Source organism: Dendrobates tinctorius, unplaced genomic scaffold (assembly GCF_039654945.1).
Source record: "Dendrobates tinctorius isolate UK_male_01 unplaced genomic scaffold, ASM3965494v1 ptg000250l, whole genome shotgun sequence".
Taxonomy (NCBI): domain Eukaryota; kingdom Metazoa; phylum Chordata; class Amphibia; order Anura; family Dendrobatidae; genus Dendrobates; species Dendrobates tinctorius.
In genome coordinates, this window is record NW_027361917.1 from 62,386,067 (window position 1) to 62,402,555 (window position 16,489).

General features: G+C 49.2%; 1 protein-coding gene and 1 long non-coding RNA gene across 3 annotated transcripts in view; one reads left to right on the plus strand and one right to left on the minus strand.

Moving 5' to 3' along the window:
* BUB1 (BUB1 mitotic checkpoint serine/threonine kinase) overlaps window positions 1-7,496 on the minus strand; it is a 131,633-nt gene extending 124,137 nt beyond the window's left edge. The window contains exon 1 of one of the 2 annotated variants that reach the window (XM_073557720.1): window positions 7,360-7,496. Coding sequence is in view for 1 of the 2 variants with exons in the window: in XM_073557719.1 (XP_073413820.1) it covers window positions 7,297-7,319 (23 nt within the window). In the remaining variant the exon portion in view is untranslated. Of the gene's footprint in view, window positions 1-7,296 lie in introns of both variants that reach the window. The other variant, XM_073557719.1, reaches the window with a different exon arrangement.
* A 57-nt stretch (window positions 7,497-7,553) lies between these two features.
* LOC141063586 (uncharacterized) lies at window positions 7,554-10,131 on the plus strand. Its single transcript, XR_012224897.1, has 2 exons — window positions 7,554-7,668; window positions 9,449-10,131. It is a non-coding gene; the product is annotated as an uncharacterized lncRNA (long non-coding RNA).
* Window positions 10,132-16,489: the final 6,358 nt, after the last annotated feature.

Genomic DNA, 16,489 nt, shown 5'->3' on the forward strand with positions numbered 1-16,489 from the left:
CCGCCCACCAAATCGGACCCAGAGGGGCCCCGCAGGCCAAAGTGGCCCCTGAGAGGCACCCACAGTTAAAACGGATCCTTAGTTGAAAGTCTTGCAGGGGCAGCAGGCAAGTGTCTCTTAAAGGGGCAGCCTGGGCACCATTTCAAAGCACTATCTGTACTTCCTTCAGGAAATACACATCTAGTTTACTTGATGTTATCTTGCAGTTCTAATATGGAGACACATGCGGCACACTAGGTGGCGCTAGGTAAATAATGTTTTTATAGGCCTATACATGAATGTCTACTATTTATATTCTTCTCTACTTAGCATGGGGAAATATTTTGGGTATCTGCATGGTCTGAATAATCCATCTGTGATGTCCTTCCTGGACCTGTGCGACCTTGAGAGTTAGGAGTGGTAAACACCTTGCACTTTTCTGTTTCTCATCAGTATTTGGTTATGTGATTTTGCATGATAAAAATTGTATTTTTTATACATATATTAGCTTTTGATCATCTTTTTTATATGTATTCTTTCAGAATTACTGGAGCAGAGGATACAGGGAGAAAACAAAGCTAGACATTCTGCCTGCACCCGGATGCTCCCAGTCTCCGGGGCAGTGATTGACAGCCAGCTCCACAGGGTCTTTGTGCAGATCAGGCTGTCACTATATGACCAACACCTCCCTGTGCCGCTCACATGACTGGAAGTGCCGACGCAGGGACAATACTACCATATTTTATTCCTGTAGCAGTACTTCCATTATTCCTGCCACCATTTACCTACATATTAACACTATCTGCAGGCAAATTGAAATTTTGGAAGCTACAGGTTCCCGTTCAAGTCATCCAGCACTTTGCTATTGATGGTCTGCCACCCTGCAGACTCCGACACAGCAACTCAGCTCCTAGCTAAGTAATGATAGCGAGCTGCAGCACCAGATAACAGACAATAAGTAATGTACGGTACTTTGAGCTGCTGCAAGACCTGGCAGCAGATCGGTGGGGATAGCAGGTGTATTACAGAGCAGAGTACAGGGTGAACTACACGTACCAGGAGTATTACAGCCCAGAGTACGGAGAGAACCACACGTACCAGGAGTATTACAGCCCAGAGTACGGGGATAACTACACGTAACAGGAGTATTACAGCGCATAGTACGGGGTGAACTACACGTACCAGGAGTATTACAGCCCAGAGTACGGGGATAACTACACGTACCAGGAGTATTACAGCGCAGAGTACGGGGAGAACTACACGTACCAGGAGTATTACAGCGCAGAGTACGGGGAGAACTACACGTACCAGGAGTGTTACAGCCCAGAGTACGGGGAGAACTACACGTACCAGGAGTATTACAGCCCAGAGTACGGGGAGAGCTACACGTACCAGGAGTATTACAGCCCAGAGTACGGGGAGAACTACACGTACCAGGAGTATTACAGCCCAGAGTACGGGGAGAGCTACACGTACCAGGAGTATTACAGCCCAGAGTACGGGGAGAACTACACGTACCAGGAGTATTACAGCGCAGAGTACGGAGAGAACTACACGTACCAGGAGTATTACAGCCCAGAGTACGGGGAGAGCTACACGTACCAGGAGTATTACAGCCCAGAGTACGGGGAGAACTACACGTACCAGGAGTATTACAGCGCAGAGTACGGAGAGAACTACACGTACCAGGAGTATTACAGCGCAGAGTACGTGAGAGCTACACGTACCACGAGTGTTACAGCTCAGAGTACGGAGAGAACTACACGTACCAGGAGTATTACAGCCCAGAGTACGGGGAGAGCTACACGTACCAGGCGTATTACAGCTCAGAGTACGGAGAGAACTACACGTACCAGGAGTATTACAGCCCAGAGTACGGGGAGAGCTACACGTACCAGGAGTATTACAGCCCAGAGTACGGGGAGAACTACACGTACCAGGAGTATTACAGCGCAGAGTACGGAGAGAACTACACGTACCAGGAGTATTACAGCCCAGAGTACGGGGAGAGCTACACGTACCAGGCGTATTACAGCTCAGAGTACGGAGAGAACTACACGTACCAGGAGTATTACAGCCCAGAGTACGGGGAGAGCTACACGTACCAGGAGTATTACAGCCCAGAGTACGGGGAGAACTACACGTACCAGGAGTAATACAGCGCAGAGTACGGAGAGAACTACACGTACCAGGAGTATTACAGCCCAGAGTACGGGGAGAACTACACGTACCAGGAGTATTACAGCGCAGAGAACGGAGAGAACTACACGTACCAGGAGTATTACAGCCCAAGTATGGGGAGAACTACACGCACCAGGAGAATTACAGCCCAGAGTACGGAGAGAACTATACGTACCAGGAGTATTACAGCCCAGAGTACGGGGAGAACTACACGTACCAGGAGTGTTACAGCCCAAGTATGGGGAGAACTACACGCACCAGGAGAATTACAGCCCAGAGTACGGAGAGAACTATACGTACCAGGAGTATTACAGCGCAGAGTACGTGAGAATTACACGTACCAGGAGTATTACAGCGCAGAGTACGGAGAGAACTACACGTACCAGGAGTATTACAGCGCAGAGTACGGAGAGAACTACACGTACCAGGAGTATTACAGCCCAGAGTACGGAGAGAACTACACGTACCAGGAGTGTTACAGCCCAAGTATGGGGAGAACTACACGCACCAGGAGAATTACAGCCCAGAGTACGGAGAGAACTATACGTACCAGGAGTATTACAGCGCAGAGTACGGGGAGAACTACACATACCAGGAGTATTACAGCCCAGAGTACGGAGAGAACTACACGTACCAGGAGTATTACAGCCCAGAGTACGGAGAGAACTACACGTACCAGGAGTATTACAGCGCAGAGTACGTGAGAACTACACGTACCAGGAGTATTACAGCGCAGAGTACGTGAGAACTACACGTACCAGGAGAATTACAGCGCAGAGTACGGGGAGAGCTATACGTACCACGAGTGTTACAGCGCAGAGTACGGGGAGAACTACACGTACCAGGAATGTTACAGCGCAGAGTACGGGGAGAACTACACGTACCAGGAGTAATACAGCGCAGAGTAAGTGAGAATTACACGTACCAGGAGAATTACAGCCCAGAGTACGGGGAGAACTACACATACCAGGAGTATTACAGCCCAGAGTACAGAGAGAACAACACGTACCAGGAGTATTACAGCGCAGAGTACGGAGAGAACTACACGTACCAGGAGTATTACAGCCCAGAGTACGGGGAGAACTACACGTACCAGGAGTGTTACAGCCCAGAGTACGGAGAGAACTACACATACCAGGAGTATTACAGCCCAGAGTACAGAGAGAACAACACGTACCAGGAGTATTACAGCGCAGAGTACGGAGAGAACTACACGTACCAGGAGTATTACAGCCCAGAGTACGGAGAGAACTACACGTACCAGGAGTGTTACAGCCCAGAGTACGGAGAGAACTACACGTACCAGGAGTATTACAGCCCAGAGTACAGAGAGAACAACACGTACCAGGAGTATTACAGCGCAGAGTACGGGGTGAACTACACGTACCAGGAGTATTACAGCCCAGAGTACGGAGAGAACTACACGTACCAGGAGTGTTACAGCCCAGAGTACGGAGAGAACTACACGTACCAGGAGTGTTACAGCCCAGAGTACGGAGAGAACTACACGTACCAGGAGTGTTACAGCCCAGAGTACGGAGAGAACTACACGTAACAGGAGTATTACAGCCCAGAGTACAGGAGAACTACACGTAACAGGAGTATTACAGCCCAGAGTACAGGAGAACTACACGTACCAGGAGTATTACAGCCCAGAGTACAGGAGAACTACACGTACCAGGAGTATTACAGCCCAGAGTACAGGAGAACTACACGTAACAGGAGTATTACAGCCCAGAGTACAGGAGAACTACACGTACCAGGAGTATTACAGCCCAGAGTACGGCGAGAACTACACGTACCAGGAGTATTACAGCCCAGAGTACGGGGAGAACTACACGTACCAGGAGTATTACAGCCCAGAGTACGGGGAGAACTACACGTACCAGGAGTATTACAGCCCAGAGTACGGCGAGAAGTACACGTACCAGGAGTATTACAGCCCAGAGTACGGGGAGAACTACACGTACCAGGAGTATTACAGCCCAGAGTACGGGGAGAACTACACGTACCAGGAGTATTACAGCCCAGAGTACGGGGAGAACTACACGTACCAGGAGTATTACAGCCCAGAGTACGGGGAGAACTACACGTACCAGGAGTATTACAGCGCATAGTACGGGGAGAACTACACGTACCAGGAGTATTACAGCCCAGAGTACGGGGAGAACTACACGTACCAGGAGTATTACAGCGCAGAGTACGGGGAGAACTACACGTACCAGGAGTATTACAGCCCAGAGTACGGCGAGAAGTACACGTACCAGGAGTATTACAGCCCAGAGTACGGGGAGAACTACACGTACCAGGAGTATTACAGCCCAGAGTACGGGGAGAACTACACGTACCAGGAGTATTACAGCCCAGAGTACGGCGAGAACTACACGTACCAGGAGTATTACAGCCCAGAGTACGGAGAGAACTACACGTACCAGGAGTATTACAGCCCAGAGTACGGAGAGAACTACACGTACCAGGAGTATTACAGCGCAGAGTACGTGAGAACTACACGTACCAGGAGTATTACAGCGCAGAGTACGTGAGAACTACACGTACCAGGAGAATTACAGCGCAGAGTACGGGGAGAGCTATACGTACCACGAGTGTTACAGCGCAGAGTACGGGGAGAACTACACGTACCAGGAATGTTACAGCGCAGAGTACGGGGAGAACTACACGTACCAGGAGTAATACAGCGCAGAGTAAGTGAGAATTACACGTACCAGGAGAATTACAGCCCAGAGTACGGGGAGAACTACACATACCAGGAGTATTACAGCCCAGAGTACAGAGAGAACAACACGTACCAGGAGTATTACAGCGCAGAGTACGGAGAGAACTACACGTACCAGGAGTATTACAGCCCAGAGTACGGGGAGAACTACACGTACCAGGAGTGTTACAGCCCAGAGTACGGAGAGAACTACACATACCAGGAGTATTACAGCCCAGAGTACAGAGAGAACAACACGTACCAGGAGTATTACAGCGCAGAGTACGGAGAGAACTACACGTACCAGGAGTATTACAGCCCAGAGTACGGAGAGAACTACACGTACCAGGAGTATTACAGCGCAGAGTACGGGGTGAACTACACGTACCAGGAGTATTACAGCCCAGAGTACGGAGAGAACTACACGTACCAGGAGTGTTACAGCCCAGAGTACGGAGAGAACTACACGTACCAGGAGTATTACAGCCCAGAGTACAGAGAGAACAACACGTACCAGGAGTATTACAGCGCAGAGTACGGGGTGAACTACACGTACCAGGAGTATTACAGCCCAGAGTACGGAGAGAACTACACGTACCAGGAGTGTTACAGCCCAGAGTACGGAGAGAACTACACGTACCAGGAGTGTTACAGCCCAGAGTACGGAGAGAACTACACGTACCAGGAGTGTTACAGCCCAGAGTACGGAGAGAACTACACGTAACAGGAGTATTACAGCCCAGAGTACAGGAGAACTACACGTAACAGGAGTATTACAGCCCAGAGTACAGGAGAACTACACGTACCAGGAGTATTACAGCCCAGAGTACAGGAGAACTACACGTACCAGGAGTATTACAGCCCAGAGTACAGGAGAACTACACGTACCAGGAGTATTACAGCCCAGAGTACAGGAGAACTACACGTACCAGGAGTATTACAGCCCAGAGTACGGCGAGAACTACACGTACCAGGAGTATTACAGCCCAGAGTACGGGGAGAACTACACGTACCAGGAGTATTACAGCCCAGAGTACGGGGAGAACTACACGTACCAGGAGTATTACAGCCCAGAGTACGGGGAGAACTACACGTACCAGGAGAATTACAGCCCAGAGTACGGGGAGAACTACACGTACCAGGAGTATTACAGCCCAGAGTACGGGGAGAACTACACGTACCAGGAGTATTACAGCCCAGAGTACGGGGAGAACTACACGTACCAGGAGTATTACAGCCCAGAGTACGGGGAGAACTACACGTACCAGGAGTATTACAGCCCAGAGTACGGGGAGAACTACACGTACCAGGAGTATTACAGCGCATAGTACGGGGAGAACTACACGTACCAGGAGTATTACAGCCCAGAGTACGGGGAGAACTACACGTACCAGGAGTATTACAGCGCAGAGTACGGGGAGAACTACACGTACCAGGAGTATTACAGCCCAGAGTACGGCGAGAAGTACACGTACCAGGAGTATTACAGCCCAGAGTACGGGGAGAACTACACGTACCAGGAGTATTACAGCCCAGAGTACGGGGAGAACTACACGTACCAGGAGTATTACAGCCCAGAGTACGGCGAGAACTACACGTACCAGGAGTATTACAGCCCAGAGTACGGGGAGAACTACACGTACCAGGAGTATTACAGCCCAGAGAACGGGGAGAACTACACGTACCAGGAGTATTACAGCCCAGAGTACGGGGAGAACTACACGTACCAGGAGTATTACAGCCCAGAGTACGGCGAGAACTACACGTACCAGGAGTATTACAGCCCAGAGTACGGGGAGAACTACACATACCAGGAGTATTACAGCGCATAGTACGGGGAGAACTACACGTACCAGGAGTATTACAGCCCAGAGTACGGGGAGAACTACACGTACCAGGAGTATTACAGCCCAGAGTACGGGGAGAACTACACGTACCAGGAGTATTACAGCCCAGAGTACGGGGAGAACTACACGTACCAGGAGTATTACAGCCCAGAGTACGGCGAGAACTACACGTACCAGGAGTATTACAGCCCAGAGTACGGGGAGAACTACACATACCAGGAGTATTACAGCGCATAGTACGGGGAGAACTACACGTACCAGGAGTATTACAGCCCAGAGTACGGGGAGAACTACACGTACCAGGAGTATTACAGCCCAGAGTACGGGGAGAACTACACGTACCAGGAGTATTACAGCCCAGAGTACGGGGAGAACTACACGTAACAGGAGTATTACAGCCCAGAGTACGGGGAGAACTACACGTACCAGGAGTATTACAGCGCAGAGTACGTGAGAACTACAAGGCACAGCATGCCCTATATGTCGATCATTACAAGTTCGATCATGTAAAAGCCTCCCACGGCTCCGGGCTGGTAACGCCTTCTCGGACGATCACCCGACGGAACAGTGACTTACTGGCCACAGCTCTGGCCGTCCATGGCTGCGCTCCGACGCTCCGCTCTAACAGTCGCCGCTCACCATTCACGCCTGTCCCGCTTTCTCTGCCAAACACAATTTCAAATTACACGCGAGTTCAAAACGTGCCTCTACTATAGGCGACCAGCTCCAGCCAATGGGATTCAAAGCTGTGCGGAGGTTGGAGGAAAAACTGCGAGAATCAGTGTGAGCACGTGACCAGAAGAGGCTAACTCCAATTCGGCGAAAGCACCTCTGTTGACGTCATGCCCATGTGACCAGAAGGGGCGGTGCCTCTTCCCCTATAGAGCAGAGCAGAGCAGACACGAGAAAGCTGGGGATGCTATGGTGGGATTTGGAGTCACAGATCAGGTAAGTGGATGTTCATGCGAGAGCTGGGAGGCTGCCTGGGGAGAAGGGGGTGATGTTACTTGCATTGGGCGGCATGTGTATGTTGGAGGAGGTCTGCCTGGGGATAATGGGGTGATCTTGCTTGCATGGGGCTCCATGTACATGTTGAAGGGGGGGTCTCTCTGGGGAGAAGGGGGTGATGCTTGCATGGGGCAGGATGCTGGAGGGGGGTCTGCCTGGGGAGAAGGGGTGATGTTGCTTGCATGGGGCTGCATGCTGGAGGGGGGGTCTGCCTGGGGAGAAGGTGTGATGTTGCTTGCATGGGGCTGCATGCTGGAGGGGGGGGTCTGCCTGGGGAGAAGGGGTGATGTTGCTTGCATGGGGCTGCATGCTGGAGGGGGGGGTCTGCCTGGGGAGAAGGGGTGATGTTGCTTGCATGGGGCTGCATGCTGGAGGGGGGGTCTGCCTGGGGAGAAGGTGTGATGTTGCCTGCATGGGGCTGCATGCTGGAGGGGGGGGGTCTGCCTGGGGAGAAGGGGTGATGTTGCTTGCATGGGGCTGCATGCTGGAGGGTGGGGGTCTGCCTGGGGAGAAGGGGTGATGTTGCTTGCATGGGGCTGCATGCTGGAGGGGGGGGGTCTGCCTGGGGAGAAGGGGTGATGTTGCTTGCATGGGGCAGGATGCTGGAGGGTGGTCTGCCTGGGGAGAAGGGGTGATGTTGCTTGCATGGGGCTGCATGCTGGAGGGGGGGGGGGTCTGCCTGGGGAGAAGGGGTGATGTTGCTTGCATGGGGCAGGATGCTGGAGGGTGGTCTGCCTGGGGAGAAGGGGTGATGTTGCTTGCATGGGGCAGGATGCTGGAGGGGGGGTCTGCCTGGGGAGAAGGGGGTGATGTTGCTTTCATGGGGCAGGATGCTGGAGGGTGGGGTCTGCCTGGGGAGAAGGGGGTGATGGTTGCATGGGGTTGGAGGGGGGTCTCCCTGGGGAGAAGTGGGGTGATGTTGCTGCATGTGCATGCTGGAGGGGGGGGGGGTCCACCTGGGGAGAAGGGGGTGATGTTGCTTGCATGTGCATGCTGGGGGGTCTGTCTGGGGAGAAGGGGGTGATGCTTGCATGGGGCTGCATGTGCATGCTGGAGGGGGGTGATGTTGCTTGCATGGGGAGGTCTGCCTGGAGAGAAGGGGTGATGTTGCTTGCATGGGGCTGCATGTGCATGCTGGAGGGGAGGGTCTGTCTGAGGAGAAGGGGGTGATGTTGCTTGCATGGGGCTGCATGTGCATGCTGGAGGGGAGGGTCTGTCTGGGGAGAAGGGGGTGATGTTGCTTGCATGGGGCTGCATGTGCATGCTTTAGGGGAGAGTCTGCCTGTGGATAAGGGGGTGATTTTGCTTGCATGGGACTGAATGCTGGGAGTCTGCCTTGGAAAGTGGATGTAGGTTGCATGGGACTGCGTGCTGGGAGTCAGCCTGGGGAAGTGGGTGTAGGTTGCATGGGACTGCGTGCTCGGGGTCTGCCTAGGGAAGGAGATGCGCTGCCGCTCGCCCTGTCGGGTGTGCTGCCGCTCTAACCAAGATTTGCCCACGGCGCCGCACCTTTAAGGCTAGGGACCCAATGTTTTGGTCACTGTGACGTGGTAGTGGGCTTCATACAGTCTGATCAGAATGTAAAGTAATAACCTCATGTTCAGTTTGTACACTTTTGCTGATGGGCATTAGATCAAGGTATGAATATTGGGGGGTGCGGTCATGTCTTTTTATACAACTTAGGATTTTTCTTAAAAAAAAAGTCTTTGTTTTATTCTAGGTGTTGTGGATTTCCTCTATCTTTTTTCACTGTGCCCTCCACAGTAGTGACCTCTTTGGATGCCAATTCATCATTTGTCGTCTGTCCACCAAGTGGAGTGCTGGTGCCTCCACCATCCGTGTTCTGCCAAAATGGGTGTGACCCAGGTCACCTCTGATGTCAGATGAGTCTAAGATCTCTGAAATTCCCCTCCCCTCTTTCTACTTCTCATGGCTTGCTAGGGTTGGTCCTGTGGGGGAGAACTACCACCTTTTCATTTCCTTTGTCCAATATTTATTTCTCACCTTTACTGTATTTGCTTTACGTACTCTTTGTACTGTCATGGTTCTCTCTGTCTTTTTCTCGGGGCTTTGTTTTTTTGTTTGTTTTTTTTGGGTCATCCTAGGACGTGTTATCTATGGCACAGGGCCCACCTAAGTCCCCTTCCCTTTACCCACCCTCATGTTTTATAGCGTATTCAATGAGAAAGGAATTTTATGTTAAGTACCGCAATACAATGTTTGCAGCTAAAGCACAAGGGACTTTTGGTACAAAATGTGCTTTGATTGTTTTCTTTTGTCCTTAATCTCTAATGTGCCTTAATTCATTGTTTTGATTTCTACAACTCATTATCAATTGCATGTATGCATATATTTATATATTTGAGTTCTATTTGACTTGTAATAAAATAGTTTGAAAGATGAGTTGAATTTTCATTTCTAGAATGATAAAGCTCGGTGTGACATTAGTGGAGTACCGTATTTTTTACTTTGGGGGAAAAAAGTGAGTCTTACAAAGTTGAGGGGAAAATGGGGGTGCGTCTTACAAAGCGTACATGCCTTACTGATACTGTGGGTGTAGACCGCAGGCTGGGATGAGGGCGGGTGCTCGGCGGTTGCTGGCCGCTGCTGCCTCCGGTGCCCAGCGGTGCTGCGTGGGTGTCTAGCGCTGCCCAGGGCTCTGCCGACAGTTTGCGACATGCCAGAACCCCAGTACTTCCATAGTTCCCTGTGCGTGTGCTGTGGACTCCGAGTATATGGCCGCCACTGGGGGCGGCACATGCGCAGATGGTGATCTCGAGAGATGAGATCTCAGCGCTGAAATCTCATTTCTTGGGATATTGGTCCTGAGATCGCCGTCTGCGCATGTGCTGCGTAGGTGTCCGGCCGCCAATGGGAGCACATGCGCAGACGGCATCCGCACAATGGGAGCACATCCGCTGGGCATCGGAGACACCTGCAGGGAAGGCTGAAAGCGTATGTCTGGTGCTCGGCTTTCTCTGCAAGTGTGCGGTACTCAGTCACGGAGTGCACAGCACCTTTCTCTGTTAGGGGCGCAAGGCACCTTTATCTCCCGCAGTGCCGATGCTCGGTGGACGGAGCGTGCTGCTCTCTCAGCTGTGCGCTGCTGCTGGTTATCTCCAAACTGACTGCTGCAGCACGTGCTTTTCCTTTTATCTTACCACGCCTCCCCTGGTCATGAGGTTGGTCCGGCTCCTCCTTACTGCCCCTTGCAACGTGGGAGGCAGCCTCAACAGTTCCAGACCAGGTTCGGTACAGGTACCCGCAGCCCGGTCTTTGTCCTTACAACAGCACCACCACCAGCATTTTGACCAAACATCTCCACCCCGTCCAATAGACGTGTTCAGCTCTCCATCACCCAAACCCTATAAAGAAAGAGGAAATACACTACCTGGCCCTGAATAACAGCATGTACAAATTTCTGGCCTTTGAAACGCTGCCATTCCATCTAATGGAGAAAAACAGTTTTAAAAAAGTGATGGTGGTGGCTGTTATGCAGTACGTGGTTCCCATCCACCACTAATTTTTCAAGCAGGCCATCCCTACCCAGCACACACATGTTGCAGCCAAAATCAGGTGTGCACTGCGCAGCGCTATCAGTGGCAAGGTACAGATAACTACCGATACGTGGAACAGTAAGCATGGGCAGGGACGTTACTGCGCAGGAGCTGTGGACAGTGATTAAACAAGAGACCGATGAGTGGTTGGGGCCGCTGAACATAAGTCTTGGCCTGGTGGTGTGCGATAACGTGCAAAATCTGATAGCAGCTCTAGGCTTTGCCTGTTTGATGTACAACCCTTGCCTGCCCCACGTATTAAATTAAGTGGTGCAAATCTTTATTAAAAATTACCCATATGTGAGAGCTGCTACAGAAATTGTAGGACGTCTGTGCACACTCATGGCATTCACACCCTGCAGCTGCTACCTGTCTGCGCTGCAGCGTCACTTCTGCCTTCTCGCTCAGCTCAAATGCGACATATCAACAAGGTGGAAGTCAAGAGTTGAATCCGCTGTAAACACTGCGAGCAGAAGCAAGTAATAATAGAGTTCCAACTGCAGCAGGCACGGGTGAGTCGCTCTGTGGAACAACACCACTTCACCATCATGTAGAGAACACAACAGAATGGCCCTCAAAGTCGCTCACGAGCATCACTGGAGCATGGCATGGAGGATATAGGCCACAGACCATACACCTCCCACAGGACAGCTTGTCTTTTCCTCTGGGCAGCCTGGTACAAATGAGCCAATACATGCTGCTGTGCCTACGCAACGACCGCAGAGTTTCCCCGACCGTACCCCTCCTGCTGCAAAGACAAAGTACCATCATTACTTCCCTCAATGGAGTGGGATGGCAAAATGTGTGAATACAAGCACACGCTGGTAGAGGCACTACTGACAGCATTCCCACCTGACAGATGAAACAAGGCAGAGGAGGAGGAAGTCGCCAATGCACCTAGGGCACCATCAGCATGCCACAACATCTTCCACCACCATCTGATACAACCAGGTTCCAGCATTATAACAACATGGTGAAAGTGTACTTGTCCATGTCTGCAGGTACTAAGTGATGCGTCTGCCCATTTAACTTGTTGGTTTCCAAACTGGACACATGGCCTAGGCTTGTACTTTTTTTACTTGGAAGTGCTGGCAAGCCCCATGGCAAGTGTAATGGAACGTGTGTTTATCACAGCGGGGGATGTAACCACGTATAAAAACTTGGCACTCAAAAGAAAAATTGATTTGACAGTTCCTTTATTGTAAAAGGCATCCAGATAAATATACTTCTTTTACTTCTTTAACCCCTTACCTACAAAGGACGTAATATTCCGTCCATGTGACCCTGGACCTAACTACCATGGACGGAATATTACGTCCCAGCGATCAGCGGCGCCCACGTGGTGACCGCCGCTGAACGCGGCCGGGTGTCAGCTAATTATCATAGCTGACACCCGGCACAATGTGTCAGGGGCGGTCACGGACCGCCCCCAACACGTTAACCCCTTGTACACTGCGATCAAACGCGATCGCGGTGTACTGGGGGTTAAAGGGAAGCATCGGCAGGGAGGGGGCTCCCTCCGTGCTTCCCTGAGCCCCCCACGGCAGCGCTGCTGCGGGGGGCTCTTTCCCTACAGACCCCCGGATCCAAGATGGCGACAGGGGCCTGTAGAGAGCTGACTTCCTCACTGCCTGCAAACAATAAAAGTACACATATTTGGTATCACCGCGTCCGTAATGACCTGCCCTATGAAACTGTCCCATTAGTTAACCCCTTTAGCGAACCCCTTAAAAAATAAAAAACGAAGCAAAAAATAATGATTTATTATCATACCACCGAACAAAAAGTGCAATATAAATATCCATGGTACCGCTGAAAACGTCATCTTGTCCCGCAAAAAACGAGCCGCCATACAGCATCATCAGCTAAAAAATAAAAAAGTTATAGCTCGCAGAATAAAGCGATACAAAAATAATTATTTTTTATATAAAATTGTTTTCATTGCAAAAAACCAACAAAACATAAAAAAACTACCTAAATGAGGTATCGCTGTAACCGTACTGACCCGAAGAATAAAAACGCTTTATCAATTTTACCGCACGCGGAACGGTGTAAACGCACCCCCCAAAAGAAATTCATGAAACGCTGGTTTTTGTTCATTCTGCGTCCCAAAAATCGGATTAAAAAGCTATCAAAAAATGTCACGTGCCCGAAAATGGTACCAATAAAAACGTCAACTCGTCCCGCAAAAAATAAGACCTCACATGACTCGGTGGGTCAAAATACGGAAAAATTATAGCTCTCAATATGTGATGATGCAAAAACTATTTTTACAATAAAAAGCGTCTTTTAGCGTGCGACAGCTGCCAAACATAAAAACCGCCATAAATAGTAAATCAAACCCCCCCGTTATCACCCCCTTAGTTAGGGAAAAATAATAAAACTAAAAGAAAATGTATTTATTTCCATTTTCCCGCTAGAGTTAGGGCTAGGGTTAGGGCTCAGATTAGGGTTAGGGGTGTGTTGAGGTTAGGGTTGGAGTTATAATTGGGGGGTTTCCACTGTTTGGGCACATCAGGTGCTCTCCAAAGGCAACATGGCGTCTGATCTCAATTCCAGCCAATTCTGCGTTGAAAAAGTCAAATGGTGCTCCTTCCCTTCCTTCCAAAACGTCACTACTTCCCTTCCGAGCCCCGACGTGTACCCATACAGTAGTTTTCTCCCACATATGAGGTATCAGCGTACTCAGGTCCAAATTGGTCAACAACTTTTGGGGTCCAATTTCTCCTGTTACCCTTGGGAAAATAAAAAAAATGGGAACTAAAAGATGATGTTTGTTGAAAAAATACGATATTTTTATTTTCACGCCCAGTCGTTATAAACTTCTGTGAAGCACTGGGGGGTTCAAAGTGCTCACCACACATCTAGATAAGTTCCTCAGGGGGTCTAGTTTCCAAAATGGGATCACTTGTGGGGGGTTTCCACTGTTTAGGTACATTAGGGGCTCTCCAAAAGCAACATGACACCCGCAGACCATGCCATCAAAGTCTGCATTCCAAAACGTCACTACTTCCCTTCCGAGCCCCGACGTGTGCCCATACAGTAGTTTTCTCCCACATATGAGGTATCAGCGTACTCAGGACAAATTGGACAACAACTTTTGCTGTCCAATTTCTCCTGCTACCCTTGGGAAAATAAAAAAATTGGAGACTAATTGATCATGTTTGTGGAAAAAATACGATTTTTTTATTTTCATGCCTGGGCATTATAAACTTCTGTGAAGCCCTTGGGGGATCAAAGTGCTCACCACACATCTAGATAAGTTCCTCAGGGGGTCTAGTTTCCAAAATGGGTTCATTTGTGGGGGGTTTCCACAGTTTAGGTACATTAGGGGCTCTCCAAAGGCAACATGACACCCACAGACCATTCCATGAAAGTCTGCATTCCAAAACGTCACTACTTCCCTTCCGAGCCCCGACATGTCCCCATACAGTAGTTTTCTCCCACATATGGGGTGTCAGCGTACTCAGGACAAATTGGACAACAACTTTTGGGGTCCAATTTCTCCTGTTACCCTTGGGAAAATAAAAAAATGGGGACTAAAAGATGATGTTTGTGGAAAAAATACGATTTTTTTATTTTCACGCCCGGACGTTATAAACTTCAGTGAAGCACTGGGGGGTTCAAAGTGCTCACCACACATCTAGATAAGTTCCTTGGGGGGTCTAGTTTCCAAAATGGGTGTCATTTGTGGGGGGTTTCTACTGTTTTGGTACATCAGGGGCTTTCCTAACGCGACATGGTGTCCGATCTAAATTCCAGCCAAAAACGTCAAATGGCGCTGCTTCCCTTCCGAGCTCTGCCATGCGCCCAAATAGTGGTTTACACCCACATGTGGGGTATCAGCGTACTCAGGATAAATTGCACAATATCTTTTAGGGTCCTGTTACTTTTGGAAAAATAAGAATTGAGGGTGAAAAGATCATTTTTGTGGAAAAAATATGATTTTTTAATTGTACTGCTGTACGTTATAAACTTCTGTGAAGCCCTTGGGGGTTCAAAGTTCTCACCACACATCTAGATAAGTTCCTTGGGGGGTCTAGATTCCAAAATGGTGTCATTTGTGGGGGGTTTCCACTGTTTTGGTACATCAGGGGTTTTCCAATCGCGACATGGTGTCCGATCTCAATTCTAGCCAAAAACGTCAAATGGCGTTGCTTCCCTTCCGAGCTCTGTTATGCGCCCAAATAGTCATTTACACCCACATATGGGGTATCAGCGTACTCAGGACAAATTGCACAATAACTTTTAGGGTCCTGTTACCCTTGGAAAAATAAAAATTGGGGGTGAAAAGATCATTTTTGTGGAAAAAATATGATTTTTTAATTGTACCGCTGTACGTTATAAACTTCTGTGAAGCCCTTGTGGGTTCAAAGTTCTCACCACATATCTAGATAAGTTCCTTGGGGGGTCTAGTTTCCAAAATGGGGTCACTTGGGGGGGTTTCCACTGTTTAGGTACATCAGGGGCTCTCCAAACGCGACATGGCGTCCGATCTGAATTCCAGCCAATTTTTGCATTGAAAAAGTCAAACGGCGCTCCTTCCCTACTGAGGTCTGCCATGCTCCGAAACAGTGGTTCCCCCCACATATCAGGTATCAGCGTACTCAGGACAAATTGCACAATAACTTTTGCATTCCAATTTCTCCTGTTACCCTTGGTAAAATAAAGAAAATTGAACCTGAAGTATTTTTTTGTGAAAAAAAGTTAAATGTTCATTTTTTTTAATATTCAAAAAATTCCTGTGACGCACCTAAAGGGTTAATAAACTTCTTGAATGTGGTTTTAAGCACCTTAAGGGGTGCAGTTTTTAGAATGGTGTCACTTTTGGGTATTTTCTATCATATAGACCCCTCAAAGTGGCTTCAAATGTGATGTGGTCCCTAAAAATAAAATGGTGTTGCAAAAATGAGAAATCGCTGGTCAATTTTTAACCCTTATAACTTCCTAACAAAAAAAAATTTTGGTTCCAAAATTGTGCTGATGTAAAGTAAACATGTGGGAAATGTTATGTATTAAGTTTTTTGTGTGCCGTATCGCTGTGATTTAAGGGCATAAAAATTCAAAGTTGGAAAATTGCGAAATTTTCAAAATTTTCGCCAAATTTCCGTTTTTTTCACAAATAAACGCAAGTTATTTGAATGCAATTTTACCACTAACATGAAGTACAATATGTCACGAGAAAACAGTGTCAGAATCACAGG